Consider the following 15,827-nt stretch of genomic DNA (forward strand, 5'->3'; position numbering starts at 1 on the left):
CATATTATTAATAATATCAACTATTAGGTTATTAGATATCATGCAAGAGCGAAAATAAAGATATATTTTTATAAATACACTTTCTAAACTCTTAAGCAGGCAGTATTTGTAATATAGGAAATTCAAATAATTCGGTTTTTGGCTGATTGAAATAAATTGTCTGATTGTTTCACACTTAGCGTCAAAGGAAGCTAGATAAAATCAAGAAAAAAATACGTTTTAAAACTAAATCTTAAATAACTTAAAAACAATTTCTTTTAGGTATAGGAACATGTATAGTCAAAAAGTGACGAATTGAAAAACCTTTTCACTAGTGAAATAAAAAAGTGGTTTTACATAAGAAAAACATTATTTATGATAATTTTTAATCGCTCAAATCCATGACACCATCATTTGAAATAGCTAGTCACATGTGCTAATGCGTGGTAATCACTAAATTTGACTTTTAGACTATTACAAATTTTTTTGACAGGTAGTTTTTTTCGTCCAAAAATTTTAATTTTTTTTCTCATAAACATATTTCACATTTTATGAAAATGAAGAGTAAATTTTAAATTTCAATAACAGCTACCTAAATTTTAATTTATCCTGTATAGCCTGATATTTAATTACAATAACGATTGTATGTGAAACCAAATTAAAATTTGACCCGAAAAATTATACAGAGTGGGAGAAAATTAATATGGAACATTGGTCACTTTCAAAAGTAAGTTACTCCTTTATTTTAAATGGAACATCCAGTATATCATTCCAGTTTAATAGGGAATTCGTATATTTTCAAAATATTATTAATGTTGCTTACCCCTCAGACAAAGATGTTCCTAGATATTTTAATTATTATGATTTTGCGTCAGTAGATTTTTATTATTTGAACAAATCTAGGTGGCTGTGATATACCTCTTGTTAATTTAACAAAAATTAAAGGATGTAAAGTAAAATACACAACGATAATAAAAAAAATACTCGTTTAAAATATATTTTAATTATTACAGAATTAAAACTAGATATAAACGTATAATGATGTTTATTTAAAAATTAGGCAGATGAAATCAAATTTACTTGCTTCCTGAAATACTTCCTTTCCTGTCCAATGCATAATGATTCTCTTTTCAAAATATCTTTTCATTTTAAAAGGCATATGTGGAGTTCACTTCACTCTACAGCTACAATTTTCTGTGATTTCTCTAAGGCTTTCGATTGTGTAAATCATAATATCTTAATTAACAAATTGCAATACTATGGTTTCAGGGGAGTGCCGCTCGAATGGCTTAAGTCATATCTTGGCAACAGAAGGCAGCTTGTGAGGATTGATACGTCTATGTCTTCTTGTAAGCCTATAGAATGTGGTGTCCCTCAGGGTTCAGTACTTGACCCTATTTTGTTTCTGGTGTTTATCAACGACATTACAAATCTGGACATTAGCGGTAAAATCTGCCTCTTTGCGGACGATACTAGTTTCACTTGGAGCGGCCCAGATGTTGCGGCACTATATGATACTATATCCAGTGACTTACGCACCATTAAGTCTTGGTGCGATTCTAATCTCCTATGCCTCAACCTATCAAAAACTAAAGTTTTGTCATACAAAAGTACTATACAACCTTTTGTACTTAATAACACTACTATTGACGTCGTGGACTCTGTGAAATTCTTAGGACTTCTTGTAGACAACTCGTTAAAATGGAACTTTCACATTGAAGCTCTATCAAAGAAACTAAGCGCTGCCTGTTTTGCGCTAAGATCAGTTTCTAAGGAACTTAACTTCTCAACCTCTAGAATAGCCTATTATGCCCTCTTTGAGTCACATCTTCGTTAAGCCCTTCCATTCTGGGGTACTTGCTGCGCAACAAAATTTGATCGTGTTTTCAGACTTCAAAAGAGAGCAGTTCGATATTTATTGGGACTGAACAGTAGAACTCACTGCCAGAATTTCTTTAAAATTTCTTTGAAAATACTGACTCTTCCTTCTTTATTCATTTTTGAATCAGTTTGCTTAATCCGCAAGCACATATCTGCTATTCCCGAAAGGCTATCTCATAACTATCCACTTAGGAATGCAGAGCACGATCTTTATCTGCCAACCCCCAGCTCAGAACTAGTTAAAGGTTCAATACTGTACAATGCCAAAAAATGTACAACCATCTGCCTTTGAATATCAAATCGCTTTCATTCTTTCCCGCATTTCGCAAAGCTCTAAAATCATACCTACTGGAGAGCCCTATATGCGGTAAACGACTTTTTGTTGATGTTTAATTATGAAAAATTTTGAATTTTAAAATTTTGATCATCTCACACACTGGTCAAAGGTCAAGTATTTAATATTTTATAACTTTAAAATTATATCTATTTACTGCGTACTGTTCTAAAATTGTCCATGTATATTCTTTTTGTAATTTTAAAGACTTAAATTTTTTTGAATTGTATTATTTGTATTGTGTATTTTTTGTTGTTTGTATTTTTTTGTGATTTTGTTGTTTGTGAGTGCTTTGTCGATGAAGCTGTTTTGGCTTTTTGCACAATAAAGCGTTGTTTGTTTGTTTTTTGTTTGCTTTGTTCTACTTCGAAAAGCAGCTACAACCATTTCTCTCATGTTTTCGACGATAGTTGGTCGAGTTTTATAAACAATCTCTTTAACATATCCCCAGACTCGATAAAATTAGGAGTATTTAAGTATTATTTTAACGGGTGAATCCACACTGCATTCACCATCTAATAAGAATCATTATCAATTCTCTCTGACGTGATATAAGTTTCCATTTTTGGCAAATTTCTGAGATTTTTTGTTTGTTTTAACTGATACAAAATGATAACTAGTTTTTAAAGTTAGGACTAATTAGGCAGCTATGTTGAAGTAACGTTAGACACATTACAGCTTACCTAGATTTTATCAAATAATAAAGATCTACTGACACTAAATCATAAAAATTAAAATATCTAGGAAAGTCTTTGTTTGAGGGGTAGGCAACCTTAATAGTATTTTGAAGAGACCTGAATTCCCCATTGAATATCGGAATAATATACTTACTGGGTTTCCATTTATATTAAAGGAGTAACTTGCTTTTAAAGGAGACCAATGTTCAATATTAATTTTGTCTCACCCCGTATAACTTTTTGTGTTCCATTACAAAAAACACAACTTTGATATGTAACGTTTTTTGGGAACACCCTGTAGAACTCTTTATATTTTTTAAAAGTGCTCCGAATTGACCTACATATGCTCACAAAAATTTTATTTCAATATAAACTGTCGTTTTCCTTGGAGCTTCCGCGGCGTATGAGAGGTGCCACCCTGTATATTGTATCCTAATACTTATATATACATATATATCCTTTACCTGTATACCTTACACAGGTAAAAGAAATATGCTATTTTTATTGAAATAAACGTGTTTGAAATTAACTTTTTTTATTTAATTTAAAATATTATCTGTAGTAAAATTTGTTAAGATTTTTTATAAACAGAACTTGTAGGTATGTTGAAAAAAACGGCGTCAAAGATGGCTAGGAAATGACAATCCACGATAATTTTTCGAGGTCAATATCTAGACGTCGCTTATTAAAACATGAACTTGTGAAAAATTACCACTAAATTATACAGGGCTATTATTCACCACATACGACACGGAGTATTGTAGCTAAACGATTAGATCTTTACAAATTGTAAGTTTTGGGTTGCATTTGTATTTTTTTTTAAATAGAATGTATATTATTAAATATTTAGTTTCTACGATTAAAATAAAGGTAAATTTGATGAAGGTTACATAAACCTTACCGCTTTTGAAATATTTTCAATTTTGTGAAATTGCAGTAAAAATTTTAAGGCTTCATTTTTCCAAGGGTATCATAGTTTTTAATACCAAATATTTACTGAAGTTTATTTATTGGCCAGTTATTGTGTTGTAATAATAAAACTAATACTACCTCATACAGAGTGTCTAGAAATTTATATTAAATAATTACTAGCTTTAATCGGCAATAACTTGTTTAATTTCAATGGAACACCCTGTATATTTTAGGAGAATGAGATGTACAATTAAATTGTCTATTAAATTGTATTGTACCATTTTTTACCTATCCCTTAAAGTTTTCATAGAGAATGCATTTCTTTATAATTTATTCCTCATTTATCAATATACCCATGGAATATTGACATTTTAGATTGTTTTTAAAGCAACAAATGTACAAAATGTACAAACTGTATAGGTGCTAAAAACGTTAATATTACTAGTCCATTTGTATACAAAAAGAAAACTATTTAAATCTTTATAAAAGAGTATACCGTTAATTAAATATACCAACATTATATTTCCTCTCAAATATTAATTATTTACATACTTAATTTTATTAGTTAATAAATTATTCTAAATAAATGTGGATTTGAATCAGAAATCAATATAATAATAAGTTATGAAAATGACTCTCTGTTGTTATAAATAAGCATTCGTCAAAAAATAAAATAAAATTTTTAAGGTGTTACTTGTCGGCACACTGTCTAATACATATACAAAATTCAGTTTTTAAGTATTTGTAGCAATTATTAGTCAACGCAAACAGTTAATTAATGTAGTTAAAATACTGGAATCATATTAATTGGTTCTCTTTAATAAATATTTAAACAGTTTTTTTATTTTTTAATGAAATAAAAGAACTATATTGACAATATTAGTATCTGTACTCTTTAAAAAAATGTTACATCTTTAAAAATAATCTAAAATGTCAATATTCCACGGGTATGTTGATAAATGAGGTCTAAATTATAAGAAAATGCATTTTCTACGAAAACTTGAAGAGGTAGGTAAAAATGGTATAATACAATTTGACAGACAATTAAATTGTGCATCTGATAAAATATGCAGGGTATTACATTTATATATATTTTAATTATTTAAAATAAATCTTTAGACACTCTGTATAAGTTACTATACTTTTTATTATTGCAACACAAAATTTAGTAAATAGAAATACTTCAGTACAATATTTGGTACTAAAAACTTAAATACGTCTAGGGAAATGCAGCATTTAAATTATTACTGTATTTTGACAAAAACCTAAATATTTCAAAAACAGTAACATTAAAATGCGGTAAACCTTAATGAAATTTCCCTTAATTTTAATCGTAGAAACTAAAAATGTAATAATATACAGGGTGTTCCATTTAAAAAAATACAACTTTGATATTTTTTATTTATTTGCGAAACTCTGTATCTTGTAAAAAATGTTTCTAAATTGTAGGTCTAGTAGTCCTTCAACGAAATCTAATCGTTTAGCTATAATACCCCGTGTCGTATGTGGTGAACAATCCTGTAGAAAGATTAAAAAAGAATGGAACGTATATTGTATATTATTATTTCATGTCATATTTTGAGTGGTGCAATACCCAGTACAACGGATATAACACAAAAAGAGAGAGAAAAAAAAGAAAACGGAGTGGGTGCAAGTACCGAGTTATCGTAGCTCCTCTCAGATACTACGAGGAAGAGATCTTTGGCTGGTGCATATACACAAACGATCACAAAGAACTGAAAGCGGCAACACTCTGCTGACCTCGAGTGCAGCGGTAGTAGCAGTAGTGGTAGGAGTACTAACCGTCAGCAAATTGGTGGTGGAACTGTTGTTGCTCACGTCGCTGACCGATAGCTTGTCCGCTCTGGGGCCGAGAGCGGGGTGGCCGAAGTCGAGATCGTCGTCGGGGGGGACGCCCTCGATCTCGATGCGGATCGTCTCTATGCGCTCGCAGCGCATCTGCTCGGTTAAAATCGGGGAGGGGGGCTCTACTATCACGCTCACTTGGGGGAACTTGCACTGGAAAAAGGACCACAGCTAGCTCAACAATAATATACATAGGGGACGGGTCGCGTCTCTCATTTCTAAGGCACGGAAAAATGCAATTGGCATTTTCTTGTACTTTTGTTCTTTTTCGGAGAAGATGTATTTTTGCCAGTGAAGCATCAAGTTTTGCATCTTTTGTCAAACATTTTCAAATTGTGCCAAACATAAAGGATATAAAGCTACGGTAATCGCAAAATAATTTCCAATGCACGTGATCAACTTTGAGTGACAAGCAATGGCGACAGCGCTGCTACATTGTGAGGGATTTATGAGATGAATCTATTTAAAATTGACAAACAACATATTTATTATATCATTTTCTTGTTTTATTTTTAATTTAATAACTAATATTTTAGTAATTAATTGATTAACTTATTTTACTTATTACATATTGGCAAAAACTAGTCCATTATGAAGATTATTCTAAGCGTTATTATGGGTTATTTATTTATTTATTGATGTACATCTTACAACGCCATAAGTGGTAATAGTAATAAGTGGCAAAAAATATATGTATAATAATTAAAAAGTCGTTTACACAGTTTACTTCAATTAAATTATTTTTATATACAGGGTGCTCCGAACTGTATTCCGGACACTTCGAAAGCATGTTCTGCTAATAAAAACAAGTAAAAAAGTTCGTATAAATGTATGTCCTAAACTGCTTAGTTTCGGAGATACAGGGTGTACAAATTTCATTTTTATTTTCATTTTTTCCAATTAATTTCTGAAATAACGTCAATATTTAGATGAAAATTGGCGTCTGAGAGTTTTTTTACATGAGAAATTTGATTTTGATGTCAATATGACTTCAATTTATAGAGGTCTACATGAATTTTAACTGGTTTGAAGAGTAATAACTTTTTGTCCGTACCTGTATAAAACCAATGCGTCAAAATCTTTGAATGTCAAAATATATACATCTCCGTGACGTTTTACGTAAAAAATCAGGGCTGTATCTGGGGGGGTGTTTTGGGGGTTCAATCCTCCCCCCCCCCCACCCCCCGAAATTATGGCCGAAAATTTTTAAAAAGTAATGATCATTAAGTAAGTAAGTAGGAACGAAACAAAAAAGAAGAAGAAGAAGATGGATGAATATCAATAACTAAAGAATACAAGGACATGTAACGCCCATATACGGGCTGCAGCAGAATTTGTGACCTTAGACGCCAACTTTTTAGACATAACGAATGAATCATCAGCTGGTCATCAACGACAATTTTTGGCGATTTTTAATAGTTGGTTGTGTGTAGTGAACTTTGTATAAACTTTATTACAATGGTAATTTGTTCAGCTTTCAAGTGTAAAAGGCAATGATAAGAAAGAGCCAGAAGTTACGTTTTAGAGGGAAATAAACAGTCCCCTACACCTTTTTAGCGTTTTTTTATTGAAGTCAATAATTATTTTTCTGATATTATATGTATTTGATATGTACTATACGTCGATACTAGTTATGTACCTTTTGTTAACATTTTAATACGTTTTTTTCGTAATTAATTAGTATGATACCACCCGATACACCATAGGCCTAGTGAAAACATATAATATCAAAAATATAAATATCCCTTCAAGCGGCAATGTTAAGAAAGAGCCAGAAGTTACGTTTTATAGGAAAATTAACAGTCTCCTACACCTTTTTAGCGTTTTTTTATTGAATTCGATAATTATTTTTCTGATATTGAGTAAAATATGTGCCACGGCACTGTTTGGAAGGATGGTCACAGTTTGGTCTCGGGTGCTATTTGTCCTTGTATTCTTTAGTCATTGATAAATATACATTATACAATGCAAATGTCATTTTCGATTTTCGACTTCAAGGACATTCAAGTGTTTAAAACAGCAAAAGTTTGACAAGGACAAGATTTTGAATGTTGTGTGTTTTGCTGGTCATTAACGTGATTAACGTTTGTTATTGTTCTGCTATTAGACAAAGAATTCTTGGACTATGACACTTTAGCGGCAGAACTAGACTTGTGGCGGCAAAAATGGAAGCAGCTACCTGCAGTCGACCGACTATGTGTAATCAGTGTATATTTCCAAATATATACATTTTATTAACGATCCTAGCAACTCTACAAGTGTCAACAGCTACACCAGAAAGGTCTTTTTCAACCCTAATGCTGCAACCGCACATGCGGTATTCGGCGATCTCCGATCGGGGCTTCGCCGATTTCCTATGTGTGTGGATGAGGAAGTCGGAGTTCGGCGACCCGATCGGCGACGAGAACGAGCGCTCGTCTCTATGTTGTTGCTATCTATATAGCATGTGTGGATGGAAAGGTGAAGTCCGATCACGAGCGTTCGGTAGTTGACGAGTGCTCGGAGTTCGCTAAATGCCGCATGTGCGGTTGCGGCATAAGACGATTGAAGGACTTCCTACGTAACTCTACAGGTCAGGAGCGATTGACAGGACTTGCTCTATTAAGCGTACATAGAGAAATAAATATTGATATCGAAGAGGTAGTCAATCGTTTTTCCAGGGAAAAGACCCAGTTTATCCTTTAAGATTAATAATTTTTACTTGTTACTTTCTTAAAATTTTATTTTCAATTAAGATTTGAGTGTAGCCCAAAGCGATTTTTTTATTATGCTTTTTTCCTAACAGCTTTTGTACCCCCCCTCCTTCAAGCCAACCCCCCGAAATTTTGGTCTAGATATGGCCCTGTAAAAAATGTCTTTCGGTAAAAATCGTGACGAGCAACCGTTCTCAAGATATTTAGAATGGAGATAGTCAATACAAGTCGTTATTGACAAAAAATAAACACGTTGAGCTCAAAAAATAAATTTGAGAAATTTTTATTTTTTTAAATTAATCATATTTTTTGGCGAAAAAGTGATGATAAAACAGTTTCAGTTGGAGTTTTGACAATAAAACATTTCAAATTTATGATTTCAATCTAATAACTCAAGTCAACTAAGTCAACACGTTTAATTTTATGACAATGATGACAGGTATTGATAATTTCGATTTCAAATATCTCGAGAACTATTACTCGTAACGATTTTTACCAAGAGACCTTTTCTACGTAAAAAACATCGTAAATGTATATTCTTTTACTCAGTAGTTTTATACAGGTATGGACGAAAAAATATTCCTCTTTAAATCAGTTGAAAAACAATATGTATGTGGCGCCCTCTACAAGTAAGAGCCATATTGATATCAAAATAAAATTTCTCATGTCAAAAAGCTTCCAGACATCAATTTTCATCCAAATATTGACGTTACTTCAGAAATTATTTAGAAAAAAATCGAAATAAAAATGAATCTTCTACACCCTGTATCTCCGAAACTAAGCATTTTAGTACATATATTTAAACGAACTTTTTTACTTATTTTATTGTGCAGAATATGCTGTCGAAGTTTCCGGAATACAGTTCAGACCACCCTGTATATTTGCCATTTGTATAATGCCATCCCTGATGTTAATTGTTCTTGAGGTAGGTTTTATCAAAAGGAGTGGTATGTTAGGCTGGACGGTTATCAGGAGAAATTGTGTATCCCATCTTTTTATAACACTTTGAATATGCAAATGACATGTGTTTTACTTCTAAAAATATCCATAAATTATTTACATTAACCTACGAGTATATACATTAGATACTAATAAGCTAATAAACAACACACACTAAGAAACAAGGAGTGCATTTTTACTGGTTGCTGTACTAATAAAATGTAAATAAAACGTGTGTCTCTAAGTCTCACTAAATTCTACAAATAATAATTATAAAGCGTTAAAAAGAAATAAATTTGCATTAAAGAATGATACATTTAAATTAATCAATATTAATATGAATTCTCGATGCATTATCCTTCTATAGACTACAATAATAGTAATAATGATAGATTATTCTCATTTATACTTAGTAAGTTAGCAAAGGTCGACTGATAATATCCATTAGTTCTAAAGATCTACCTAATGTTTGTAAAAAAGTTCGTATACTAAATATAATACAGAAAAAAAAATATTAAATTAAATAAAACTTTTAAAAATAGAATATCGGTTGTTTCGATTTCTTACGGCCGTATTCATAGTCGATCGCCAGCCGCCCGCTGGCGGAAGCTTTCCCGAAATTCTTCGTTCTTATTTCACAGTCGAGCGCTCTCCGAGTAACGCGTGCGCACATCCGTCATATAGAGGAACCGCTCTCTCGCCGGCGGGCGGTTGGATACGCATTTTTTTTCCGTTTCATAGTCGATCTCCAGGCGAAGAACACTTGCGCAGTTTAAACCCCATCCGGTGATTTTCGGCCGGCGACTGGAGCATGTCCTATCTCCGGGCGGCCCGCCAGTTTAGTCTGGTTTATTTTTCTAGTTGAAAGACGCACCAAACAAACTGAATTAATTATGGATATTTATAATATTGTGACGATTAAATGTACAATTAAATGCAGAAATCGACGAGAACGATGACATACGTATTTTTGAGGCCATTATTCATTACATTGGAGGCATATGAATTCCGTCCGTCTATTTGACCATTTAAATGTTTTATCGTTTTGGTTTTGTTATGTTTATAATTTTTTATTTTTCCTATTGTTTTTTCGTTTATGACATTAATTCTCTTTGTAATTTACACAAACTGATGGAAAAAATATACGAAATTCACAAAACATTTAAAAATATAAATTACTTCTACTATGGTCATATTTTCCCTTAAAATAATTTTAAAAGGTTTTTTAAGGTTAAACCTTAACCTTAAAAAAATTTTAAGGTTAAGGTCTATAAAAATTTATAAACGTAATAAAAACGAATCCATAAAACTTTCAAATAATCGAACAGACCTTAAATTCCCCATTATGTAAATTATTAACTTAATATCCCTTTTATTATGACCCAAAAATATACCTAGCCAAAAAAATATGTATATAAAAAATTGTAAATCTTTTTACTATAAGTGAAGGATTACGAAGATATTATTCATTACTTTAAAACGAATTATAACAAAATAATGGACACATCAATAAAATATTTAAATTACCCAATATCAATAAAATATTTCAATATTTAGAGAATGTTAAAGTTCGTATAATCGATTTTATGTAGAAAAAGGAAGAAAACATGTTCCCTGTTGTTAAAACTCTCCACCCGAAGTGAAATTTTGTCGGCGAAGCGCCGTCATTTTCGCCAGCGCTGGCGGCCGACTATGAAAGAGATTTTTTCTCTCTCGATATCGAAGCGCTCGCCGGAGAAATAAATCTTCGGCGAGCGCTTCTTTTCGGCGCGCGGCTGGCGCTCGACTATGAATACGGCCGTTAGTGTTTTATATTATACAGGGTATATCAAAAAATATGTGCATCTCTCGTGGACAGATTCCTCACATAAAAATAAGATTTATTTTTTATATCAACATAGGTCCGATTCTGCTTTATTTCGTAGCTACAGGGTGTTAAAGTTTTAATATTTTTTCGATTTATTATAATTTTCTTCCAAGTACTTTTAGCGTTTCGAATGAAATCTTGAGAGTAAAAGTTACTATAAATACGACATATTTTAAAGCTAAAAAAGTGTCAATATATTCACCAGGAACATGCATATGGGTTATAACTGGAATATTTTTCTAAAAATACATGTACGTCACTGACTTCTTTTTTCTCTTGTTAGCGAAATAGTGTAAGCAGTTTAATGCCGACTAAAAGTTGTCTCTCGATATTTAGGTTTTAATATCAATAACTTGTGGAAGTTTTAAATAAGTACTCATTGATTCCTCATTAAAAAATATGAAAAAATTTCCTATAAACATGAGTACGGAAATGCATAGTTTTAGAGTTACAGGATGTTAAAATATTTTAAAATTATGTTTTTTAATAATTATCTTAAATACCATTATTTTTTTATTTGAAATTGTTGTAGGTTAGACTAATAGTAATAATAACTAATAGTAATAATATTTAATAATAAATTAGGTAAAATATACCTATAATTTATTAATTTTATTTTTATTTTTATTTTAATTTTATTAATTGTGACTAATAAAATTGCGTTTATCTCATCAAAGAGGCTGAATTTGACAAAATATCAGGAAATAACTTTTAATTCACATTAGACGGCCTACATTATTTTTATATCAAAAGAAAAAAGTCAGTGACGCATATGTTTTTTTTAAATATTTCTTTGATAACCCATATGAACGTCCCTGATGAATTTATCCACACTTTTTTACCATTAAAATATGTAGCACTTATAGTTTTAACCTTTACCCTCAAAATTTAATTCGTATCACTAAAAGTACTTGGAAGAAAATGATAATGAATCGAAAAATTATTAAGATTTTAACACTCTGCACCTACGAAACAAAGCAGAATCGGCGCGATCTTGATATGAAAAATAAATCTTATTTTTACGTGAGGAATCTCTCTACGAGAGATGGCACACGTTTTTTGAAACACCCTGTATAAAATTCATTTGTTTTTAATCTCAATATTTCGATATATTTTATATCTTCATAGGGAGAATTCTACAATACAATACTTTTTTAAATTTGTTGTATGAAAATGTTTAAATTTGTTGTATAATTTAAGATACCGAGCGGCTCTTCATTTTACTTTATAGAGCAAATGATTGTAACATATATTTTATTTAGATTAATGCTGCAAAACTTAGTTTAAGCCGTATTTTGTTATCACTATGTTGGTTACAATGCGCCGTTTTCAGCAAGGTTGTCGTTTATTATTTGACAATTATCCTAATGTCAGTCATTATTTTGTATAATATCGTGTTGTTGTTGAATTTTTGTGAGCAATTCTCGTTTTTTTTGCCTATTTTCATAGTCTTTTTTTTTTCAGTTCTTTTAAGAACTAAATTTTCGAGTTTTTGTATTGCATTTCTTGAAATTGTGTGTTGAAAATATGCCGAAGCATTTAAACAGTCGAAGCAAAGAGTTTGTAGCTTCCCTGAAAAAATAATTTGAATGAGAACGTGACAATAAAGGTCCTTTATTACTATAATCGAAATTGTTATGCGATTACCATATGAAAAATAGAAACTGATAGTGTTTTAAAATAATATAGCGAGTTGCTGATGGGCTTTAGGAATAGGAATTTTGAAAACAGTCCATAAAGGATTGGAATTAAAATGATTGTAACTGATGAAGAGTTCATGTAAAAATGAACAAATGCCGAAAAAAACTGAACTCGCTCAATCAAGCTAATCTCGGACAAACCCTAAAACTCATATTTGATAAATAATGATAACGTAACGGTGAACGGTGGCTGAACAGTATTTTACATTTAAATAGAAGAAAACACAACTTACTACCAACGTCAAAAACAGTACTGAGAACAAACATGACAAAGAAATCTTGAAAAAATATAACAATCTTTATGCACTTACAAAAAACAAAAATGGTGTGGCTTTTTAAAAGTGCATAAAGATAGTCCTTTTATGATACGATAGTACTAACACTAAGAGATCGAAACAACCCATATTCTATATTTAAAACATTTATTTAATCCACGATTAACAAATATTTTTATTGAAATTTAAATTAAATAGATATACTTGCAAATGCAGTAAATGTTATTAGTTACTACTATTTGTAAATACCATCATAACAGATTAATGTGTGCACATTATACCGGGTGATGCATCATCGTTGAAAATATAGGAAATCCCATGCAAATTTTGAACTGTTCAAATATTGGCTCCCCTATTGTTTTTGCAGCAAAGCCGTAAATAGATTTTTTAACGGTTTATGTATGGTAAATACACATGTCAAATTTGAACAATTTTGGACCAGCCGATTTTGAGTAATGTAAGAAATATTGTATCTGTTTTTATATTAAAATCGAACAGGTAAGAATCAAATACCAGTCAAAACCGACATACCTTAGGTTTACAAACTATGATTAGGGGCTGGAAAGTGAAATAGCAAAAGCGGTTCCACCGTTTCCACGGCAATTTCAAATAAAATAGTTCCAGCCTCGGGCAATAGGTGGTAGTGCAATTAATTTTTAGGTTAAGAAATTGCTACTAGTTATTGCCAGATGGCGTTCAATCAGATTTTTTTTGTAGTTTCCATAGTTTCCAACGGCCATTGTCATACTATTGTCAAATTCTCAAAAAATATTGTCGTTGTCATAGCGCCAATCGTCAAAAATGATTATCAAAACGTTTTTCAAACTATCATTTGTTATACGTGTTTTTATTAGACAATTCCTTGTGTTTGTGGCCCCAAAAATATAATGTAAGTATTTTATTTTTGCCATCATTTAAGTACCCATTTATATTTACTCCATTTACAAAACTTTGGGCGTATTACGTTGGTTTTTTTTATTATAATAAACGATGTTTAAATATTTGACTTATAAATAAAAACTTTAAATAATAAATAATATTTACACATGTTTGGCTTTAATTTTATTTAATAATTGTATAAATTATACTGTTAAATCTTATTGGCTCTGGTGCACAATAGGTCCCCACGCATGTAACACTTTTTTGGGATTTTTTTGCAAGATTATCTTAAACTGAATATTTTTAAGCATAAAAATTGTTGGATGAATGTGTTTTATCTTTAAAAAGCGGCAAAAAAACGTATTTTAGGTACAGGCGACGGACAGTAAATATGTTAAATTTCCTACACGGATTCAGTAAAAACATCACATATTAGTACTTTATTACCTTATATAGACGTGGAATGATCTAATTTAAGCACAAAAATGTAACGAATCTTCTTTGTAAGCATAAAAATTAAGAAAATATATTTATTTACATCAGCTCAAGCTAGCAATTTTATGACTTTTTCGATTGACAGTTAATCGATCATCGGTATGTCATCTATGGCCTTCGCATAGAATTTGCGACGTTGTCAATAAAATTACTTTATATGATTTTCTTCTGAAATAAAGTTGTTGTGGAGGGACTTAAAACGGTAAGTTATCACTTTAGTGCAACAAAAATTGAACTGTCTAGTAGCTTATTCGTTAGTGTGGATTATTTTAAAGCAATTTCTGAAATAAAATTTGCGGATTTTTCAGGTTCTACGAAAATATAAGTTTTTTTAATATATACTGTTTTTCGACGCGTAATCAATGAAGTTTTGTCATTAGGCTCAATTAGGTTAGCCTGGTTATTTGGAAGGTGGTAATGCATTGGTTAGCCTGGTTATTTGGAGGGTGTTAATGCAATGGTTAGCCTGGTTATTTGGAGGGTGGTAATGCATTGGTTAGCCTGGTTATTTGGAGGGTGTTAATGCATTGGTTAGCCTGGTTATTTGGGGGTGTTAATGCATTGGTTAGCCTGGTTATTTGGAGGGTGGTAATGCATTGGTTAGCATGGTTATTTGGAGGGTGTTAATGCATTGGTTAGCCTGGTTATTTGGGGGTGTTAATGCATTGGTTAGGTTAGGTTAGATAGGCTGGTTATTTGGAGGGTGGTAATGCATTGGTTAGCCTGGTTATTTGGAGGGTGTTAATGCATTGGTTAGCCTGGTTATTTGGGGGTGTTAATGCATTGGTTAGCCTGGTTATTTGGAGGGTGGTAATGCATTGGTTAGCATGGTTATTTGGAGGGTGGTAATGCATTGGTTAGCCTGATTATTTGGAGGGTGTTAATGCATTGGTTAGCCTGGTGATTTGGAGGGTGTTAATGCATTGGTTAGCCTGGTTATTTGGGGGTGTTAATGCATTGGTTAGGTTAGGTTAGGTTAGATATTCTGGTTATTTGGAGGGTGGTAATGCATTGGTTAGTCTGGTTATTTGGAGGGTGTTAATGCATTGGTTAGCCTGGTTATTTGGGGGTGTTAATGCATTGGTTAGGTTAGGTTGGTGGGGAGTGTTTGGAAGTACGCAGATCACATCCATTTCGGAATCTTACTGAACAAATCCGGGAAAAATATATTTTTAAACAATTGTGCTAAATACTGTGTAATGATTTTATTGTCAATTTATTTTTATAGTGTTTTTGTTTTGCCTCGTTTATTATATTTTTAATTTTTCGTGTTCTTAAAGTGCGTACTAAATGTAAAAAAAACGAATATAAAGTAGAACGTTTTCGTCGA

At 31.5% G+C, this 15,827-nt stretch overlaps 1 protein-coding gene across 1 annotated transcript in view; it reads right to left on the minus strand.

Moving 5' to 3' along the window:
• The window catches only part of LOC115883989 (diacylglycerol kinase eta-like), a 186,797-nt gene that overhangs the window by 60,118 nt on the left and 110,852 nt on the right, over positions 1-15,827 (minus strand). The window contains exon 7 of the mRNA XM_030902415.1: positions 5,587-5,802. Coding sequence (XP_030758275.1) covers positions 5,587-5,802 — 216 coding nt within the window. The remainder of the gene's footprint in view (positions 1-5,586; positions 5,803-15,827) is intronic.

Source organism: Sitophilus oryzae, unplaced genomic scaffold, assembly GCF_002938485.1.
Source record: "Sitophilus oryzae breed Bouriz unplaced genomic scaffold, Soryzae_2.0 scaffold_2008_pilon_pilon, whole genome shotgun sequence".
NCBI classification, from domain to species: Eukaryota; Metazoa; Arthropoda; class Insecta; order Coleoptera; family Curculionidae; genus Sitophilus; species Sitophilus oryzae.